Source organism: Camelina sativa, chromosome 11 (genome assembly GCF_030686135.1).
Source record: "Camelina sativa cultivar CO46 ecotype springtype chromosome 11, ASM3068613v1".
Taxonomy (NCBI): Eukaryota; Viridiplantae; Streptophyta; class Magnoliopsida; order Brassicales; family Brassicaceae; genus Camelina; species Camelina sativa.
In genome coordinates this window covers 39,540,781-39,560,025 of record NC_141890.1, presented here as the reverse complement: position 1 = coordinate 39,560,025, position 19,245 = coordinate 39,540,781, and the positions used below count along the sequence as shown (strand labels likewise).

General features: G+C 34.9%; 3 protein-coding genes across 7 annotated transcripts; all 3 read right to left on the bottom strand.

The window, feature by feature from the left end:
- Positions 1-123: 123 nt before the first annotated feature.
- LOC104725438 (uncharacterized) lies at positions 124-1,784 on the bottom strand. 2 transcript variants are annotated; one of them, XM_010444102.3, is made up of 3 exons: positions 1,643-1,784; positions 1,160-1,405; positions 124-534 (listed from the first exon to the last, which is right to left on the bottom strand). In XM_010444102.3, the coding sequence occupies exons 2-3, from the start codon at positions 1,370-1,372 to the stop codon at positions 328-330; spliced, it is 420 nt and encodes a 139-aa protein (XP_010442404.1). In that variant the 5' UTR covers positions 1,373-1,405; positions 1,643-1,784; the 3' UTR covers positions 124-327. The 2 variants fall into 2 exon arrangements, with proteins under 2 accessions (XP_010442404.1, XP_010442403.1); XM_010444101.3 differs by having other exon boundaries at positions 1,566-1,707.
- Positions 1,785-2,433: 649 nt separating this feature from the next.
- Positions 2,434-4,097, bottom strand: LOC104725436 (uncharacterized). The gene is made up of 2 exons (XM_010444100.3): positions 3,776-4,097; positions 2,434-3,498 (listed from the first exon to the last, which is right to left on the bottom strand). The coding sequence occupies exons 1-2, from the start codon at positions 3,985-3,987 to the stop codon at positions 2,673-2,675; spliced, it is 1,038 nt and encodes a 345-aa protein (XP_010442402.2). The 5' UTR covers positions 3,988-4,097; the 3' UTR covers positions 2,434-2,672.
- Positions 4,098-5,122: 1,025 nt separating this feature from the next.
- Positions 5,123-13,396, bottom strand: LOC104725435 (uncharacterized). Of its 4 annotated transcripts, none has more exons than XM_087475992.1 (25): positions 13,264-13,396; positions 12,698-12,830; positions 12,246-12,601; positions 11,715-11,795; positions 11,518-11,617; positions 11,344-11,428; positions 11,198-11,247; positions 10,621-10,700; positions 10,177-10,236; positions 9,782-9,881; positions 9,428-9,688; positions 9,243-9,310; positions 9,026-9,094; positions 8,857-8,934; positions 8,676-8,762; positions 8,247-8,308; positions 7,995-8,072; positions 7,743-7,833; positions 7,524-7,631; positions 7,015-7,199; positions 6,808-6,916; positions 6,345-6,476; positions 6,165-6,269; positions 5,828-6,081; positions 5,123-5,715 (listed from the first exon to the last, which is right to left on the bottom strand). In XM_087475992.1, exons 13-25 carry the CDS (start codon positions 9,071-9,073, stop codon positions 5,547-5,549), a joined length of 1,506 nt encoding a protein of 501 aa, XP_087332118.1. In that variant the 5' UTR covers positions 9,074-9,094; positions 9,243-9,310; positions 9,428-9,688; positions 9,782-9,881; positions 10,177-10,236; positions 10,621-10,700; positions 11,198-11,247; positions 11,344-11,428; positions 11,518-11,617; positions 11,715-11,795; positions 12,246-12,601; positions 12,698-12,830; positions 13,264-13,396; the 3' UTR covers positions 5,123-5,546. The 4 variants fall into 4 exon arrangements, with proteins under 4 accessions (XP_087332118.1, XP_087332116.1, XP_087332119.1 ...); XM_087475990.1 differs by having other exon boundaries at positions 9,611-9,688; XM_087475993.1 differs by lacking the exon at positions 10,621-10,700 and having other exon boundaries at positions 12,698-13,375.
- Between the last annotated feature and the right edge of the window lie 5,849 nt (positions 13,397-19,245).

The window sequence follows — 19,245 nt, the reverse complement described above, 5'->3', positions numbered from 1 at the left end:
ACGAAACAACAGATAAGATTACCTAAGATTGTACTTATTATAATTGTTACAAATTTTATACTAAATACTGGTTGGTGCTGCGATGGAAAAACAAATTTCCTATTCATCGAACAAAGAAGAGTGTTGGCATGAATGATGATGTCATTCCTACACCTTTTTAGAAAAGATTAAGAATCTTGAAAAGCATTATTTGTATACATGGTGTACCTTGAAAAGTGTTCAGAAGCAGAAACATTGAGAGAAACTTGTCAAAACAGACTTTTTACAGTAAACACGAAGCTCCAAGAAACAAAGCCTTGCAAATTAACAGTGTTGGCTCAGGGAAGTTTAAGGGTGGCCAGAGGATTTTCCTGTGAGTTTTTCCGGCGGCTTAGGGAATTTAGAAGGGTTGTGTTTAGTGAACCAAGTAGTGTACAAGAATTGCTTGTGAGGACCAACATGGTTACATATCAGCTTCAGCTTCTGTCTCTCTCTCATCCACCTTAGTATTATCTTCATGTGACGCTTGCTCGTTAGCCCTCTCAATCCCACCTCCTGTTTAATTTTTTACATACCAATGATCAGATTGAAAAATACACTTTGTGTTGAATATCAACGGTGATACTTTCATAGTTTGCTTGAAAGCTAACCAAAAAAAAACTATCCTAGATGGAAACTATGATTATGAACCTTCACAATCTCTACTCTACCTCTAGCTATCAAAATGTCAATCTAAAACCTCTAAGAAAGAAAATGGAAGCATCTGATAGTGTTAGACAATAGTGACATCGCCACAGTTTTGAGAAAAAAATTCAATCAAACTTCACATTCTCGACTGTTGACAGATTAAGAACAGCCATTATAGCTTTATTAAGTTTCAGTCCTAAAACCTCTAATAATGAAAAATGAGATCATCTCTTACTGAGAAAGAGTGACATCACCACTTGGTTTTGATATAGAACCCATCAACCTTACATTCTCTGCCTTTGGCCAATTGAAAATTTTCACTCCCAAACCTCAAGAACAAAGAAAGTGAAAGCATGTTGTAATGTAGAAGAGTGATATCTCTCAAATCGGTTTTGAGATATCACTCTCTACCCTTTGGAACAGATTTGAGAAACACTCATTCATCCTACTTGTCTAAAAAAACTTCATCTGGTTATGTTAAAGAAGAGAGTACCTTGACACGATCCCAAGTTTCAGCAATGGTGAGAGGTCCATGATCCTTCAAAATATCAAAGATGACTCGGGTGATCGTCTGGGTTTGCTCCGGTGGTGTGTTCAGCTCGATCGGTTTCATCTTGGGTTTAGGTTTCGTTGCGAAATGCCTTATCAACAATCCAACTACATTCTGATTGCTTCTGTTCCACGGCATCATCATGTTCCGCAACATACTCTAAATCACTTCACTTTGTTTTCTCAGCAGCTAAGAAATGAAGAACATATTAAAACTCAAATCACTACTATGTTGAGACACAAAAACCAAAACTGTTAAATTATTTAAACTACTAACGAAATGGATGCGATTAAACCCGTAATCATGTTCATGAATCAAGATCTTGAAGAATAGAGAATGAGAAACCAACCGCGTATATGCAACTTTTACAGCTCGAGTCTCAGTTAGGCATTTTAGCGAACACTATGTGTGCAATATGGGACTTACCCGTGTATCAACACACAGAGATATTTCAAAAGGTAAGAACCCACAAAGTACAATCCCGAGCAGCCAAGTCTCTAAATACAGAGGGATCAGTCTGTGAGGAAGGTCAGAGATTGCAGCTATGTATGACTCGAGAGTCGAGAGAGTAATTTACAAACATGTAAAAGATACATGAACTATTGATATTTATATAATGAGCCCTCATTTTACTCATATTTTTATATTTCAGCCTAACTCTTTTATTTGTACTAATTACTTTCCAATTTCTTGTTTTGTAAGTGCAATTTAGTGAGATAATTTGGATCAATCGCTAAATATACTATCTGGCAAATTTTCTGGTTATAAAGTGATTGCTTTCTATTTTTATTTTGTCGTTGGATTGCAATGTATCAGTGTGACATAATTTATTTAGCTATGTTAGATTAGTGAACCATGATGGCAAGAGCAAGCTCTGAGGATGGAGAAAGGTAGAGACAACCCTGACAAATTAGTGGCCTTTAGTTTTGAACATGTAACTATCACTGATCACTAAACACTAGACCAAGGTAATCTTACACCAAATTAGCACTTGAGGCTTGTCCTGAAGGCTCATGCGGCTGTAGGTTTATGCGTTTTAATGATCATCTAGCCAGAGAGTTGGTTCCTTCAACAGAGATGCTCTATGTTGAGGGTTAGGTTGGGTTGGTGTCTTCTATATAAGACAATGGATCGATCTTGCTTATGCCCAAAAAAATCCTCCATCCTTGCAAGTATATAATGTCAATCAAACCCACACTACCAGAACATGTGTAACATTTTATGAAAACTTTCTTTTGGGTTTATAAACTTCTACAAGAGCTATTGAGCTCTGAAAAAACTTAAGGGGATTCTAAGATTCATCAGTCTGTTACAACACAAAACCATTATATGGCTGACAAAAAGTAAAGTTGAACTTTGAGGGAAAAAGAAGAAACATAGCACTGAGTATTCTTCATGAAGCTCAAAATGATTCTCTAAGAAAATTTCATCCACTTTTCGATTCCCTTAAACCAATTCAACGGCGTTTGTTGCTGTGTCTCTTGCTCTTCTTCTTCCTACTGCTTCTGTCTTCATCAGAATCTGAGTCCGAAGCTGACTCTGACTCAGATGACTCCGATGAAGAAGAGCTGTATCTTCTTCGCCTTTCTTTCCTCTGCTTTTGCTTCTTCTTGCTCTTCTTTGCCTTCCTTCTCCTCCTCCTCCTTTCCTCCTCTGAGTCAGAAGATGAACTGTATCCTGAACTACTCTCTCCAGATGATTCACTCTCTGTTTCAAACACAGAGGCTTCACTGTCACTTCCAGAATCAGACTTTGACCTGTGCTTCCTCTTACTCTTCTTAGACCGCTTCTCAACTTCTGCTTTCCCATTAGTTGCAGCATCACGCCTTTCTTCATCATCATCATTACCATCAAGATCATCAATAGAAGGCTTCATTCTCAGCTTAGGGTTCTTAAGCTGCTGGGTTCTCGAAGGCCTCGAGATGTAAACCCTCTCGTTCTTACACTCATACGTCCAGTGTCCAGTCTGACAACATTTCTGGCACTGAGAAGCCGTCGAAGCACTTCCAGCGGAAGCTGCTGACATGGACTTGTCTTTCCTTTCACCAAGCCTAACAGCTTTCTCAGTACTCATCAGATACATCTGCCTCTTTAGTTCCCTTTTCTCCTGCCATCTACTCGGACCTTCTTCTTTTTGCCCATAAGCGTTAACGTTTCTCGCCGCTGCAGCAGCTGCTCGCTCAGCTTGTGTACGACTTAAACCTTTAGCAGCAGAGAGTGTCGCAGCCTTGATTCTATCAGCTGCAACTTGTGTATTCTCATTCTTTGCATCAGACATATCTCTGCGTACCAAACAAAACAAAAGTGAGAATTTGAGCAATTTAGGGTTTTAGCCCTAATCAGAGGGATTCGAAATTAGGGTTTCTACTTGATGCGACGATTTAAAAAAAAAAAAAAAAAACTGGGTTTCGCTACCTAAAACATCACAATAAGATTTGATTCGTAAATTCCAAAACTTTGAGATTATATCCAGAGAAATCGAAACTAGGTTTTACCGATCTAGTTACTCAATTCCAAGATCTAGACGAAACTTTGTAAAAGAAAGTGGAGAAAACTTACAATTTGGTTTGAGACGAGAGACCACCAACCAAGAGGATGCTTGAAAGAGCGTGCTTCGTTTGGTTTGGGAGGGGGGGAATTAATGGAGAAGATTGAGCCAATCTGAGAGAAACAGAGAGAGTGAGAAGGCGGCGTAGAGCGAAGAGGAAGACGAAATATAGAGAGAGAGAGAGACAAAAGTATTCGCAACTCTTTTTTCTAATTATTTTCATAAGAGAGACAGTATTTACCAAATTACCCTCTTTCCTATTTATTTTTTTTCCTTCTCTTTATTTAGCAACAATATTCTTTCTTTCTTGATTTTTTTTTTTTACACACACTCATTCTTTCTTGATATTTTCCTATTTCTTGTTTGATATGTTTTGTAAAGGATTTTTCTTAACACCTTATATAAAAGAAAGCATAATCAATACTTTTCCAAATTAAATTACTATGATACATTGATACAAATATAATATTTAAAATATAATCTTGAAGTTTCCATTGAAAAATTACAAAGTTAAAGAACTTTCGGGGAAGTCGCGCGTGTGGATCTCACTCGCGGCGATTTTTCTCTCAAAAGATTTTCTCTTCTGATCACAAATTCGTGCACCGACGGCGGGTCTTCTGTCAATTCCGGTAACGATGAGGACCCTACGGCTCATGGTTCTTCATCCGCGACTTATTGCATCTTTTCGGCGAAACTATTGGATCAAAATCAAGGGGACAGTTGAGGGGAGAAGCATCTGCACGACTCCTATGGTAAGAGCTCTACCGGCAGTGTAGCGATGCGGAGTAGAAGAGGAAGATTCACGGCGAGAAACGAGAGGAAAGATAGTTAGATCTGGGGACTAGAGATTCTGGAGGTTTCACGGGATCGGTTTCGATAGGGGAGGTAGTCTCTGATCCAGTAAAGCTAAGCCACCATCGAAGGTCTCTTCATCTACTCCCTATTGTCTTTCTCCCTCACGACTAAGCAAGAAGCCTCCTCGACAAAGACGAGCTCAGTTCTCTTCCTCTTTCTCAAAAAGGCTCTACGGTAACGGATGGAAACGGATCTTGGATCACCATCTCCGTTCGGCTAGTGTCGTCCAGGCTTACCGGAAGTCCTGTTCTAGTAAACATCTGCAGATCTGTTAGAAGGCGGCTACAACGTGTTCTAGTGTCGTCCAGGCTTACCGGAAGTCCTGGTTTATTTCGGTTTGTGAACCTGGTCGATTTTGAATTCCAATAGTTTAGTTTCGGTTTGATGTTTATGCGTTGGCCCCAAGAGGATTTTGTATGAGTTTAATCAGGAAATAGCCCATTACACATATCTTTTTTAATTGAATACTCTTAAAAAAAAAAAAAAAAAAAGGCATTGCAAAGTTTTGGGTGAGCTTTCTTTAGATATGATTTCCAATCAAACTTACAACTCCAACGTAAACTATGGAAACAACACGAGGATAAACATCCATACTTTAAAAACAAAAGTAGATTTTGGGTCCTCTCTATCTTCACTTGTTGAGCAAACAAGTAAAAATCCCCAGTTTCAATAAAAGGTTGCCCTTTTTTTACAAAAATGCAATTGCAGAGACTCATTTGCACGGACCATCCAAATGTTTCAAAACGTCTATTGTGGCTATTCACAGTTTCTTCTTTTTGTGGACAGCTTTCTATACTCAAAAAAATTAGAGATGATATACCGAAAATCCTATCTATTGTCGGGGATGTTTAATCACAACATCTCTTTACATCTACATGTTGTCATTTTCTTCCATCTACAACTATTGCTGCTATCGGTCATTAGCTCCTAGAGTTCTCCAGGTTCCTTAGCTTCGCCACCTTGTTCTGGAGAGGAGTTCTTATTTTCTTCACTTGTTGGAGAGAGCCTCGGTCTTTTACGCTTCTCTTGCTCAATTTCTCTACAGTCTTCATCATCTTCGTCATCCTCATAATCAACCAAACCTCCAGACCTCTTGCTATTATGATTAATAGACAACAGAAAGCAAATCCATTAACTATTAGTTGTTTTGCTTATGATGCACCTCATCCTTCCATGAATTTCTATCAAGAGAGAATAGAAAGAAATACCTCTGAGAAGAAGAACTTGCACCTATGACATTGGAACTATGAGGCTCAGCTTCTTTCATCTGTGTACTAGAAGCACCAGAACTTGCAGCTATGACATTGGAACTATGAGGCTCAGCTTCTTTCATCGCAGACCTTGCAGCAGTGACATTGGAATTTTGTGGCTCAGCTGACTTTTCTTCATCCAGAGCACTCCCATGTTGTATCATATCAGATTGATCATTATTGGTGCTCTTTGGTCTCCTACTTTCTATGAGCTGAACACACAATGACACATTGTTGAATATAGAATACTGTAGGAAAATTTTTCAAAGTAGGAGTTTAGATCGAGGAATGATACCCCCTCATATTCCGTTTTGAAATCCCGGATGGAAGGCAGGTGCTCAAATGGAGCTAACTGGTCCCAAAATGTGCCAACTACATATTCGGCCAACACTGCATTATTCTGCACACAAAACAGTAATATGTACAGAGGAACACCCCTAAAAACTGAAAGAGAAATGGATGAAAAATTAGGAACCTTGTATATGTGCACAAGAAGCGCTAAGACAGCAGAACTCAGCAGATTGTCTCGGTGACCATCGGCAGCAAAAACATCTATAATCGGTTTCAGCGTGTTGTTCTCGACAATGTAATTCTGAACATTATCATTCTGAAATAGAACAATATTTTAGAAATTGCATAACTTATTTTCTTCATAGAACTTTTTGTAGCCATTATAGAAAATATTCTCATGTTCGTGCAAGTGGAAAAAAAAATCTCAGTTTTAATATGACATGCGACACTGAAATTGAACCTTACCAGAGTAATTTTATGTGATGACTTTGAGCACATGTTCACAAGAATCATGAACTACCGTTAAAATTATTGTTATTTTAAATTACAAAAGACCTCTGAGCCTTAATTTTCAGCTAATACAGATAAACTAATATTTGTCTTGCCAAAGTCATTATATGAAAAAATGCTGATTGAGGACTACTTACATGGACAGAGAGGAGATTGCGGACAAATCGCACCGCCACAGCCACTAGGAATGTTTCCTTTCGTCGTGTGAGAAGCAAAACCTTTTCTGTCACATTGTTATGGAGAAAACTGCACGTAGCAGACAAGAGAAGAAAATGCACAAGAATATTAGAAGACTACTACTGAGAATATAACAGAAATAATGTGATAATCATCATAAAGTTTACTTTGTCCTGGATGGATCCAGCTGAACGCAAGAGCACATCAATTCACAAATCGCCAATAGGACTTCGCTCTTTGCCCCACGATGGCTGCCAACTGTATCGCCGGGTCTTTCAGGACATGAGGCCATTATGAAATCAGCTAATTCAGGTAGATGCTTCTCACAGAAAATATCCAAAATGTTCCCTTGCTACAAAATTGGAAATTTTATCAAAGATTATTTAATAGAAATCAAGATATATTGCAGTTTAGAAAAAGGAGAATTACCGGTCTTATACCCAACATTATAACAGATATGTGTCAAAGAATTAACAATAGAAGGCAAGAAAAAACTAACTCTATGTGGACTTCACAGAAACCATTTGTAACATTTCTCCTCTAGTAACTATTACATGCAACCATAACCAATCAGAACAGAAATGCAAAGTCAGAAGAAATATAGCAACGTTTTCTCGATGACCTTGCTTGACTGTGACTTTTTTATACAACGGAACATATAAAAAGAGGAGAATACCATCTTCTTCTGATCATTGGTGAATTGCACCTGAGTTCCATCTAATCCCAGTACATTTTGAATAATGTCCACACATTTATCACCAAAATCTTCCATCATTCCCTTAACCTATTGCACATAACCAAAACCAATTATTACTTCATTTTAATATAGAAAGAAACAGGAAAAACCTCGCAGCTGAAAAGAAAAACAATCCAACAAGAGTTAAAGAAAAATTACCAAGAGACCAAGGAGGGGATTTTCCGGTCGAACAACATAAGAGCAGAGGAGGGTGAAATCTTGAGCCACCAATATACTAAGGACTTGTGCCCTGCATCCAACAGAAAATAATTCTCTTGAGTATAGAACTAGAAAATTTTGTACTTGTTTTTTCCTCAAGAACCCAGATGAGACTGGGGGCCTAAGACAATAATAACTAAAAGAATTCACAACCAATCTATCATGTATAATTAGTTCAAGGTAATAATATACCCCATTAATACGAGTTTCTTATCCGGGCTCTTCAAGACATCCGCAATAATGTCAAAAAGACCATCATTGATAAGTTCCCTACAAGATACGTAAATAGACAAGCAGCCACATAAGATACAGAATATGACAACACTCTCTTCTGCACTGAAAATTGACAATCCGCAAATGATAATGCAATAACTGCGGCATACATGATCCATTTCAGAAGACTAATTCTCAGTACAACAGAATCAGTTTCTAAAAAGTACGTACCTCAAGACCGATACCTTCTGTGATCTCTTGGTTAAAAGACAAAATTCTTGCCAAAAGTCCACCTATTTTTGGAGGATAAAAAAACATCAGTCAAACTCACCCAAGAAACTGTATATGGTTTTGATGAAGATATATAGTATGCATCTATTAGTTTTATGTTGTTGATAGAGACATCACTGCTGTCCCCAAAAATCTCTGAATTAAGCTGAATCCTTTCAATGCCTTAATATTTGAATAGACACAAATGTTTGGAATTTTTGCATCTAAGAATCTTAACGACAGGACCCTTAACGACAGGACTCTGCCTAAAATCAGAGAATCTTATTGGCAGGGCTATTCATGGATTTCAACTAAAATAACCATTTTTATACAATACTCAATGAATTACAAAAAGACCATAATCTTAGATATGACGGATGCAGGGAATACCAAATTATTCCTTGATTCATCAGATGTAGAAGGTGACTGTAGCCTTGCAAATAATTCTTGGATGTCATCCTTCAGCAGTGTAACAACCTACAGAACATAGTCATTAAGAAAGCAACATATGAGGTGCATAAGTATTGCATTCAATGCGTTAAGTTTGAGATTGTTTATCTAGATGGCTTACAGCAGCATTGTTTGCATTGATTACTGAATCTAGACTTGCGGATGTAGCATCATCTAATGCATTCTTTAAAACAACATCCTGCAGAATGTTGAGAAAAAGGTGAGACCAAAATCCCAAAAAAAAAAACAAATTTCGTAAAATGTTTTCAGAAGATTTCATGGGATTGAACCTTCAGATAACGAATTCTGTATGTTCGGTGTATCTTCGAGAGAACCATTGGATTTGTAAATGGTATAACCTGCAAACAGTAGTGAGGTTCAATAACAATGTTTTCCACAAAAATCCCACAGAATGTTGGTCCAGAATTATCTGTTCCCTAAGCACAGTTCATGCTAATATGGTCCAGAATTACATGGAATCATGAACATACGAGAACTTTATATTACCTCCTTAAAAACAACATCCTCTCTCAGAAAAGTCCGGTGTTGTTGAGACTTGGGAACATCGGGATTATCTGTGAGGAGAAACAAAACATTTAGAATCCGTTAGCTCAAAACATTACGAAGAGGGCACGAAAAAAAATTTGGCCTATAACATTTTAATTAACAGGAGATAGGAAAAAACAGTCCACCAAAGAGCACGCAAATATTTCACTCTCCATTGGTGAGAAGTTCCCAGTTTAAGTCCACATGATATACAATTAAACGCTCTCATCTATCCCATAGATACAAAACAGCTACATCCTACTTGTCATGCCCTTCTTCGCCACTGAAAGTTATAATCATCAACGTTCAACCAGAGTCTTGAAGCTTACACTCAAGGCACCCGATAAGTTTCATTAACAGTTGATCCCCTAAGATAATCTCCAGGATCTGAGAACTGTTGAGCGAAACTGCATAAAAATAAAAACAAGATACAGCTTATAACACAAAATATAGAAGCTTGAGTAAGAAAAAATGATGTTGAGATGTATGTGATTAATAACTGATTTCTTTGACAATATTGAACATGATGTGAAGGCCATCAACATCTTTTTTGATCTCACAGGCTTCAAATACAGCCATCAATTTCTGAAAGAAAGCATCCTGCATCAAGATATCAGGAAAGAAAGTAGGTTAAGGAGGGTTTCAGTGTCAGTCCTTGAAAAAATTAACAAGAATAAAACCTAAAAAGGTGATGAAAGCACTACAAGATTACATCTCGGCTATATGATTTAAGACGAAATAGCTCAGATACCAAAAACCTTTGCTTGTAAAAGTATACTACCCAGAGCGAACAAAATTAAGGTATTACACTAAAATGAAGAGAGGACGAGAATCACAACCCACTTCTTTCATACAAAAAGAAACAGTAGAACTTTGGAATGCACTTATTACTTACATCCTTCAACATAAGTTCGATTAATCGCATCTCATCGGCGCTGCCATATTTAGTAACAATCTGCAAGGAAGAAAGAAACAAATACATCAAATCCTCGATAAAATAGAGACCTAGAATGCAAAATCAGGATAATACTGGCACTACTTAACACAAGAAATATCCACTTATCAATTGAACATAAAAGCACTGAGAGCGTAAATAAAGATGAGAACATACAATCGTAGTTCTGGGAGATACAAATCATCATAAGAAACTTTGAAAAATCGGTAGTACTCCAGACGATGAAAAGACAAATGAAAGTAATAAAAAAAAAAAGTAGGTATCCAAAAGTAATCAAGAGAAAAACAGTCTTAAAGTCTCAACTACAACAGATACTATAAAGAAGGGTATAGCTCTCAGTTAACCACAAGCAAAGAAAGCACACAATCACTATTATCTTAGAACCTTGAGTATTAGGGGAAGATTAGAACGGTTGACAACAGGAAGTTTCTCTAACTCACTGATCACGTTGTCAAACGTTTCGCCTGCTCAAGCAAAGATATTTATGTTGTCAAATACAAAATTTGTGACCATTACATAGAAAACATACATGGAGAAAAAAAAAACAATGCTTGGAAAGCCATCAAATGTTCAAATCGTCATGATAGTGCTGAAACAAAAAGTTGCAGTCATCATTATGATTATATTTCAATACAAGATTCAATATTAGTATAATTAGTGCTAGAAATTGATCAAAAGTTTCATCACTGTGAAAGTTCTGAAACAAATTATTTTTTGTCAACTATTCGGAAGTCTAACTGTTCACAGATGGTGAATGAGCAACTGGCCACACAAATCCATAACTCTATCTAGGTAAACCCCTTAAACTACTGTTACAGAAATATTAAAATGCAAACCTCAAACCCAGCCCTATGACACATTGATCATATAATAAGAAAATGAAAATATAAGAGTTAAATATAAGCAGAAAATCAGACTGATATGAAAGTTGAACAAATACTTTGGTCAGGAAAAATCTCACCGTTCAGAGCATTGAAATGTAGAACTTGTTGCATACTGGATATTAGATTCCTGAATAGGACGAAGCACCATTTTTGTAGTCAGGGGAATGATCTGTAGAATGGAGGCTCCTCCAAAAGAAGACAATAGAACTTTTATTGCACTCACCATACGTAAGTGCATCCGGCAGTCTCTAGAAAGCTCAAAGCCAAGTCTGCTGAAAGCTCTTGGTCACTCCATGAGATGATTGTGTCTGTACATTGATACAGATACCCGGTTATGCAAACAAACTCTACAACCGAAGATACAATAGTTAATAAAAACACAATACACAAGGCGTACCATCTTGCTGCTTGTAGATATTCTCAGTGCTTACGCGGTGTACAAGCAATGTCGCATTATCATCTTCATCAATGACATTTAGACCGAGTTCTTCCGATCGCTGCATGTTTTAGCGTTTCCATTTAGCTACAAGTTATTTCCAGAATGCGCACTGCAGAACTTTTGGCCGCAGGAGGGATCCAGGAATTAGAACAAACCTCCATATAGTCCATAGTAACGTATCCAGTTCCTCGATCCTCCCATTGACCATCTTCATTCAAACGATAAACCTTCACTCGCTGAACAATAATGACAAGCATAAGATACAACAGCGTTAGGAGAACATAACTATTGCAAGTAAATGATTAATATAACCATTTTTTGTAATACCAACGTCAACGTCCATGGGTACTTATATGAATCCCAAAAAAAAAAAACAATTGGAAATGAACTCTTGAATCTTATATGTTAAAGATCTTAGTTCTCTTCACTTCGGGACTCCTAAGCACATAGTATTTGTTATATCCTCATACACAAACCCTAACAGAACGCAAATCAAGTGAATCCCTTCTTTGAGATCCTCTATAAACCTCACTCCACTAATGATTTGATTCGAAATCGAACCAAGAAATAGCAAACACATTACATAGAAACGATTCGCGAGCACTCTAAAAATTCTCAGTTACATCTCCGCGCAGACTAACTAACGAACAAGAAGATAAACAAAGATAAAGAGCTAAGAGACACACCTGAATCGAATTGGAGTTAACCGGAGCATCCATAGCTAACTATCACCACCGTAGATCCCCGAATCGAGCCGATGAAGTCAGTACGGTGGTCGGAGGGAGCGAAATTTAGGGTTCTTGGAGAAAGAAGAAGAAGAAAGAAGAGAAGAACGAAACGGAGGAGATAGAGATGGGAGATTTTGAAATTTTCTTAAGGTTGAAGAGAAATCAACAGAAACTCGTAACCGCCATTAACGAAGAACCAAGAAACTTTGACATTTCTTCTCTCTAGTTTCTCTCTCTCTTCTCTCTCTTCTCTCACTTCTCTGTGTTTTCTGTTATTTCTTTTGCTGCGCACAAGCTCGTTTTTTTGGCTTCCGCTAGAGAAGAAAAGGAAAAAAACAAAATTAATTCAAATTTCAATTAATTACGGAATATATTATTAATAAATAATAAAATAACCGATTGGGCTTTACGTTTAAGTTTTTGGGCCTTTGCTCGTCTTCTTAAGCAACCTCCACAAATTGTTTTGTAATCTAACTTGATACGTGCTTTGGGACCCTCTTGTGTATAACTTGGGGTCATGATTTTAGTAAGGCCATGGGATGCCTTGACGATAGTTTTAAAAAATCATATTAAAATCAACATACATTATTGTGAGAAATATAACTTCCCCCCCCCACCCCCCCAACATAGACGGTTAATGGTAAACCGAGATAAAACCGGTTTAGAGATTCTAACTAATCGTATGATTATAACGATCTAAATCATCTTCGAACATTAAATAAGTATATGAAGTCATTTTAATCCTTACTAAAAAATATTTAAACGATTTTTGAAAATTAACTTGTATTACGTTACAAATTTGATAAAATTTTGTTTATCCCAAAATCTATTAAAATTATAAAATTTGTTTCTTCTTTTTGAAGAATTTATAAAGTCTTCAGACGTGAGTTGTGATAAAACCGGGGAGAGGGGGGGGGGGGGGGGGGGAAATGACTCTTCTGAATGAGAGCGTTCATGCATGGTTTGTTTATGACACCTCAATTCTTGTGTTGTTGCAAAGAGACAAGGGAGAATATGAAGTGCACTATGATTCATTTGGAGAATATGAGTATATGATATGAGTGCATGCATCAAGATTCACTTTGTGTGGATTATGAAGTGTTCCTGATAACTTTTATAATAATCTTGAAATTATTATATAAATCAATTTAATTTCAAACGTATGACGTAACGTGTAATAGAATATAACTTCGGATCGGGTTTGTGTGTGATAGCATGACCCTCCAACTGATGTTACCCGGACGGCAAAAGTTTCATAAGTCTTATGGAATGGATCAAATTTAGATTTGTTATCAAATTAGGTTCGGTTTCGGGCCCAGCCTTGGCCTTATCCTCTTTTGTTTTTCAATTTTTTCTTCTCCACAATTGTATTAAACTATAAACTTCCAGCTTGCTAATATAGAAATTAAAGTTGAAAAAGACATACACATTATTTTATAGACATGTTCGGTTCAAAAGCGGGTTAAGCTAAAAAAAATTAGACTACGTTTTGTTTCTAGTAATCAATCATTGCAGATTATCCAAAAAAAACAAAAACTCTTTTAATTAAGAAGTTGTTGTTTACAAAAATTTTAATTTAAAATCATAGAAGGAACAAAAAAAATTCGACTAGTATAAGACAATGTTGATTGGACCGGTCCTGTTTAGTGTTTCTAACTAGAGAGAGAGACCAAAGTTCACACCGAGTGCGTCCGGTGATAACATAAACTAACCCATGTATATGATTTTTTATACTTTCATTTTTGTAAGAATTATCTATAGAAAGAGAAAAAAAACATGAAAAAATAAAATATGATTAGATGAGAAGTGAGTTGTGTCATTTGTGTGGATAGAGTGTGATACAATCCAAAGAAAGGAAATGAGTCGTTAAGATAGAGATAGAGCTGTCTAAATAATATCATTGGAAGGTTGGAAACAAGAAGACGCATTCTTGCATCGAAGTCACGTTACGTTGCCAATTTAATGAAACAATTTTATATAATAATCTTAAAGATATATATAGAGTATATATTTATGTATGTGTATGTAACATGTGTATGTAACATGTGCATGCATATGAGACTATGAGTATATGAATAGGGAGGGATACATCATAATTCATACATATAGAGACAGATATTGTTTAGTTGGCAATGCCTCCAAGCAAACCACAAAAAGTTTTTATCCTAAAATTCTATCTTTTTTTCTGTTATTTTTTGAGATTCCCATATAGATATGATCTTTAAATTTTCTTCCAACTTGTATAAGTTTGTCTAGAGATATAAGACGTTCATCATTAATGCGATTGTTTGTTTATTATATCCACCACATCTACATATCAAAATATATAAGATGTATCAAATAATTCCGATTGAGATTCGAAGTAATTATTTTTGTAATAATTTATAACCGATTGACAATAATTAAATTAATTATTAGATGCGATATCTTCATATAAAAACTTGTAATGATTCTATATTTGACTAAATCTTTAACGGTTGGTTAGATCTATTCAACATAATTTTGACTTGTTAGTGTGTTAAATATTCAAATCTTTTTCTGCAAAACCATTGATCACCTCAAGATTGAAGATAATTAGATATGATCATATGAATATATCTTCTTCATTACAATATATTGTAAGAAACTATTTTGTTTGGGTGGATTGACACGAATTGACTTGGTTGGGAGGCTGACGTGGCACAGTATGTCGTAATCAATTTCGTAGAAGAAAGTTAACAGAAACGGACATATCGAATCATATGAATGTTCTCTTTTATTTTTAGAATATTATATATTTTTTTCCCTAATAAACATTTATAAGTGAGAAAGTAAATACATAATTTTGGCCCCTCACATCATCCAGTAACCAACTTATATATATACGCACATACAGTATATAGGTGTACTCATTTATACATTTTGCTGCTATGTTATAACTTTATTGTTTGATTGGTAGAAATGTATGTTTCCATTTAAATTGTTAATTGTTCATGTAAGTTTAATAATCTGACGGTATCATTCGTAGGATAAGCACATATCCTGGCAAAGAATAAATGAATTACTATTGAGCTTTAGATAGAACACTAGAAGTCTAGAATGTAAAGGATAACACTTTTAAGATAACATAAAATTTTCACATAAAGTATTTTGATAGTCCACTTAGTTATTAATATTTTCATGAAAATTCTTATGAGTTGACAAAATGTACTGTTTCTAATGAAAAAAAAAACTATAATTGGTGGGTATCATTATAATTTCGACCACTTCTTTTGTTTACCAATGAATATATTTCTACAAGTTCTCATATTACTTAAATATAAGGAGATTTTATCGATTATTTCAAACAAAATTAGTTTCTAGTTTTTTTTTTCTCTTTAACATGTTACTTCTTACTATATTTCTTGGGTGAATTAGTGCAGTAGCCAAAATTGATAATGTATTTAAGAATATAGCATACTAATATGGTAGGAAAAATTACCAATGGGGGTGGTGTTGATAGTTTGGAGGAGGTGGTGGTGGAAGGAGACCGGCGGTGGTGGAGGGTGGCCGGCAGTAGTGGAGGGTGGCTGGAGTGGTGGGATGGCCGGAGGTGGTTTCCGGCAGTGGTGGCCGGAGGTAGTTTCCGGCAGTGGCGGTCGGAGATGGTTTCCGGCGATGGCGACTGGAGGTGGTTTTCGGCGGTGAGAGGCGGAGGTGATAGCAGAGAATAGTGGTAGAGGGTAATAACAGGAGGGTTAATATTGTAATTATTATAGTAAATATACACTATATTACTTTTATATGGTTAATATAGCTATTGAATGAATTATAATATTTTTTGAGTTATACAATGCAATTTTCTATATTTCTTTCATTTATAAAAAAAATCAGGTTAATAATGTGCTTTTTGATCCCTTTACCAAAAAAATATGTACTCGCATCCATAACTTATTGACCATAAGAACATATTATTCTTTTACTTTACGGTCTTATACTATCCAAATTCCAAATTATTTTTCAACTTACTTTTTACGATAACATATAATTTAAATATATGTTTGAATAATTGGTAACTGAATCTTTTTTATAACAAACCGCCATAATTGATCTGAGGCTGCCATGTAAATAATACCCAATACTTTGCACGAGGTTTGAGTAGACTTTGAAAATGAATTTTGATCTAAGCAGCATTAATATCTTAATCATTTGTTATCGTAAAATATTTATTTGAAATGATCTTAGCTCGATCCATGAGTTACCGGCACATGTTCTTTTAGATTACTTGCTTACATATTTTAATATATTCTCCATCATTTCATCTTTATGGGGGTTTTTAGTTTACTAGAAACGTTGATACTTCATGTGTGCAAACTATAATTTCTTCTGTATCAAGAAAAAAAAAACCTATGATTTCTTTAGAATTTTATAATCAGGCTTATTATCTATTAATGCGGCCAGTCAAATTCGAATTTTTTTTGTTCATCTTTATTTCAAAAGATAAAATAATACTGTAACTTGTTTTTTTTGTTTTTTTTTTTGGTATAGACAAAAACTATAAAGTGCTACTTCAGTGAGAAACAAAGATAACAAAAGTAAAATTTAATGTGTCACGAGAGAGTGTTATTTGTTGGGAATCACGTGTCTGTAAAACTTCTTCGGTTGTTCAGACCACTTGTGAACCGTACAGTTAAAAATCATTCCACCAATAAGATTCCTATTATACGTTATATATATTCGTTCAGTCAATTTATTTTTTTGGCTTTTGTTTGTATCAACCTTACCAAGCTCGTGCAATTTGTTCTTTTGTTTTAATTACGTAAAACGAATACTTTGGTTATAAATATTTTAGATGCCAAAAAAATGATATGCAAATATGAGAAGTACACACCGTTGGTCTCCATTTACTTATCAGAGTCTAAACGAACGAGAAACTAACGTCCACAAAACATATGGAATTGTGGCTATGTGATGTGTCATGCTTTGTTACTATTGGGTGGAAAAAAAATTACATTAAAAATTTAAAATGTTTAGAGTTTAAAAACTACTATTTACACATAATATATGTGCTCACATATTATCCTTAAGGAGATTTGTTAGTAAAAAAAACACGTTATAACAAAACATTTATTTTGTCATTCATTCGAAAAAATTGCTTTTTATCCGCTCGAAGTAACAATTTTTTTTGCTGACGATTTTTTTTTCTTACAAAAATTATTACCACAGTTTTCAGCAAAAAGAATATGAAAAAGTTTGCAGAATAAATTTATCGAGGATATAGTGGCATATTTACTAAATGAAACACTTGTTTTAAGGACTTGGTTGCTTTCCAGATTAACAAATATTCTACATATATATCAAGTCTACAAAGCAAAATAATAAGTATGTACAAGGGAACCAACGTATATAAAGCAAACGGTTAAGCTCTTTACGGCGCAAAGATGAATCAAGTTATCTTAGGTAAACAATAACATTTAGCTAAAATTTAAGGTAGTAACGTAAATGTATTTGTTTTAAGTTTTATCCATTAAAAATGTTACATGAATAAAGCCAACAAAGTAAAAAAGTAAACAAAATCGGACATAATCGGACTAGCTAGGTCTTACATATATGTAGAGAGAGAGTCGAAAAATTTGACATTGATGGACTAACCGTAAGTGATTTCCTTTTTGTTGTTCTTCATACCCTTTATAGATATATTTGTCGGAAATTTGTAGTGTAAAAATGGAAATATTCACCGTAAACATAGTCAACAACATTGAATATCACTTGTGAGATTCTCATAGTTCAAACTACCTAAAAAAACATCTAGTTCATATTAATGCATGTTATTAAGTGGAAAGACGCTTGAATGAAGAGATTTTTTTTTTTGGTAGGGTTGAATGAAGAGATTATTAGAAAAACTAATATCATTTTATGTGACCAATCATATCCGATAAGATTCATAGTTGTTGCAATAGGAATAAAAATTTGTTATACAGTCATTTAAATTTCTGTCTAACTCATGATTTGGTTAAGCTAATTTGAATTGACTAGTAATTAACTAACTATCAATTTATCGCTAACAATCAGACTGTTCTCGACAACAGAATGGTAGTCATTCGTTTTCAACGAATAAATGATAAGTTGCTAGCAGAAATACAAATCTTAATATTTATATAAAGTTTCGTGTCCAATATAACTCGAACGAAAGTGTCCTTAATTAATCAAAGACAAATAATTGCATGCTGGTTTTTATAACCCAAAATAGTTACAAAGTCATATAATACTTTGTTCTAGTGTAGTTTTGCATCACAACGTCAACATCAACTTTTATATTGTATTAAACCACACATATATATATATATAATCGAAGAAACGTAAACGGGCGTCGTTATGTTGATATCAGTTGATGGGTCAATTATTAATAATTAATGAATATCTAACAATAAGCTGATCTGTTGGGAAACTTTTTAAAAAGAGAACTAATGATCAAAAATAACAATTCGGAAAAAGAAATAGGAAAGTGTGGGCAACATGACTAGATGCTTATTGGCCAATTTGGTTAATGAGAGTCGAGACTCGAGACCCGTGACAACCTTCGCTCTCTGTCTCACAGCTTTTTTATGTCTTACGTTTCATTTTAGATTTTTCTAATCTTTATGCATAGTATATACTATATAGAACTAAATGTGTATATGTTATTATTAGGAAAAATGATTGCCAACTACTTGAACTATACGCCAATACATGACCACACGTACAAACAATATAAATATTTTGTTAATTATATTAATTATTATCATCACATAAATACATTTATAAACAAATATAGGTTATGTATACAATACCATAAACATTAAATTTTGGTCGGAATCCGGCATTGACCAATGTTCACCGGCGTTAACCAATGTTGACCAGCATTGACCAGAAAAAATATTAAAAAAAAATGTTTTTTTCTTTTTTCTTAATAACATTTTTTTGTTTTTATGTATTTTTGATAAATAAATAAAAAGATTAA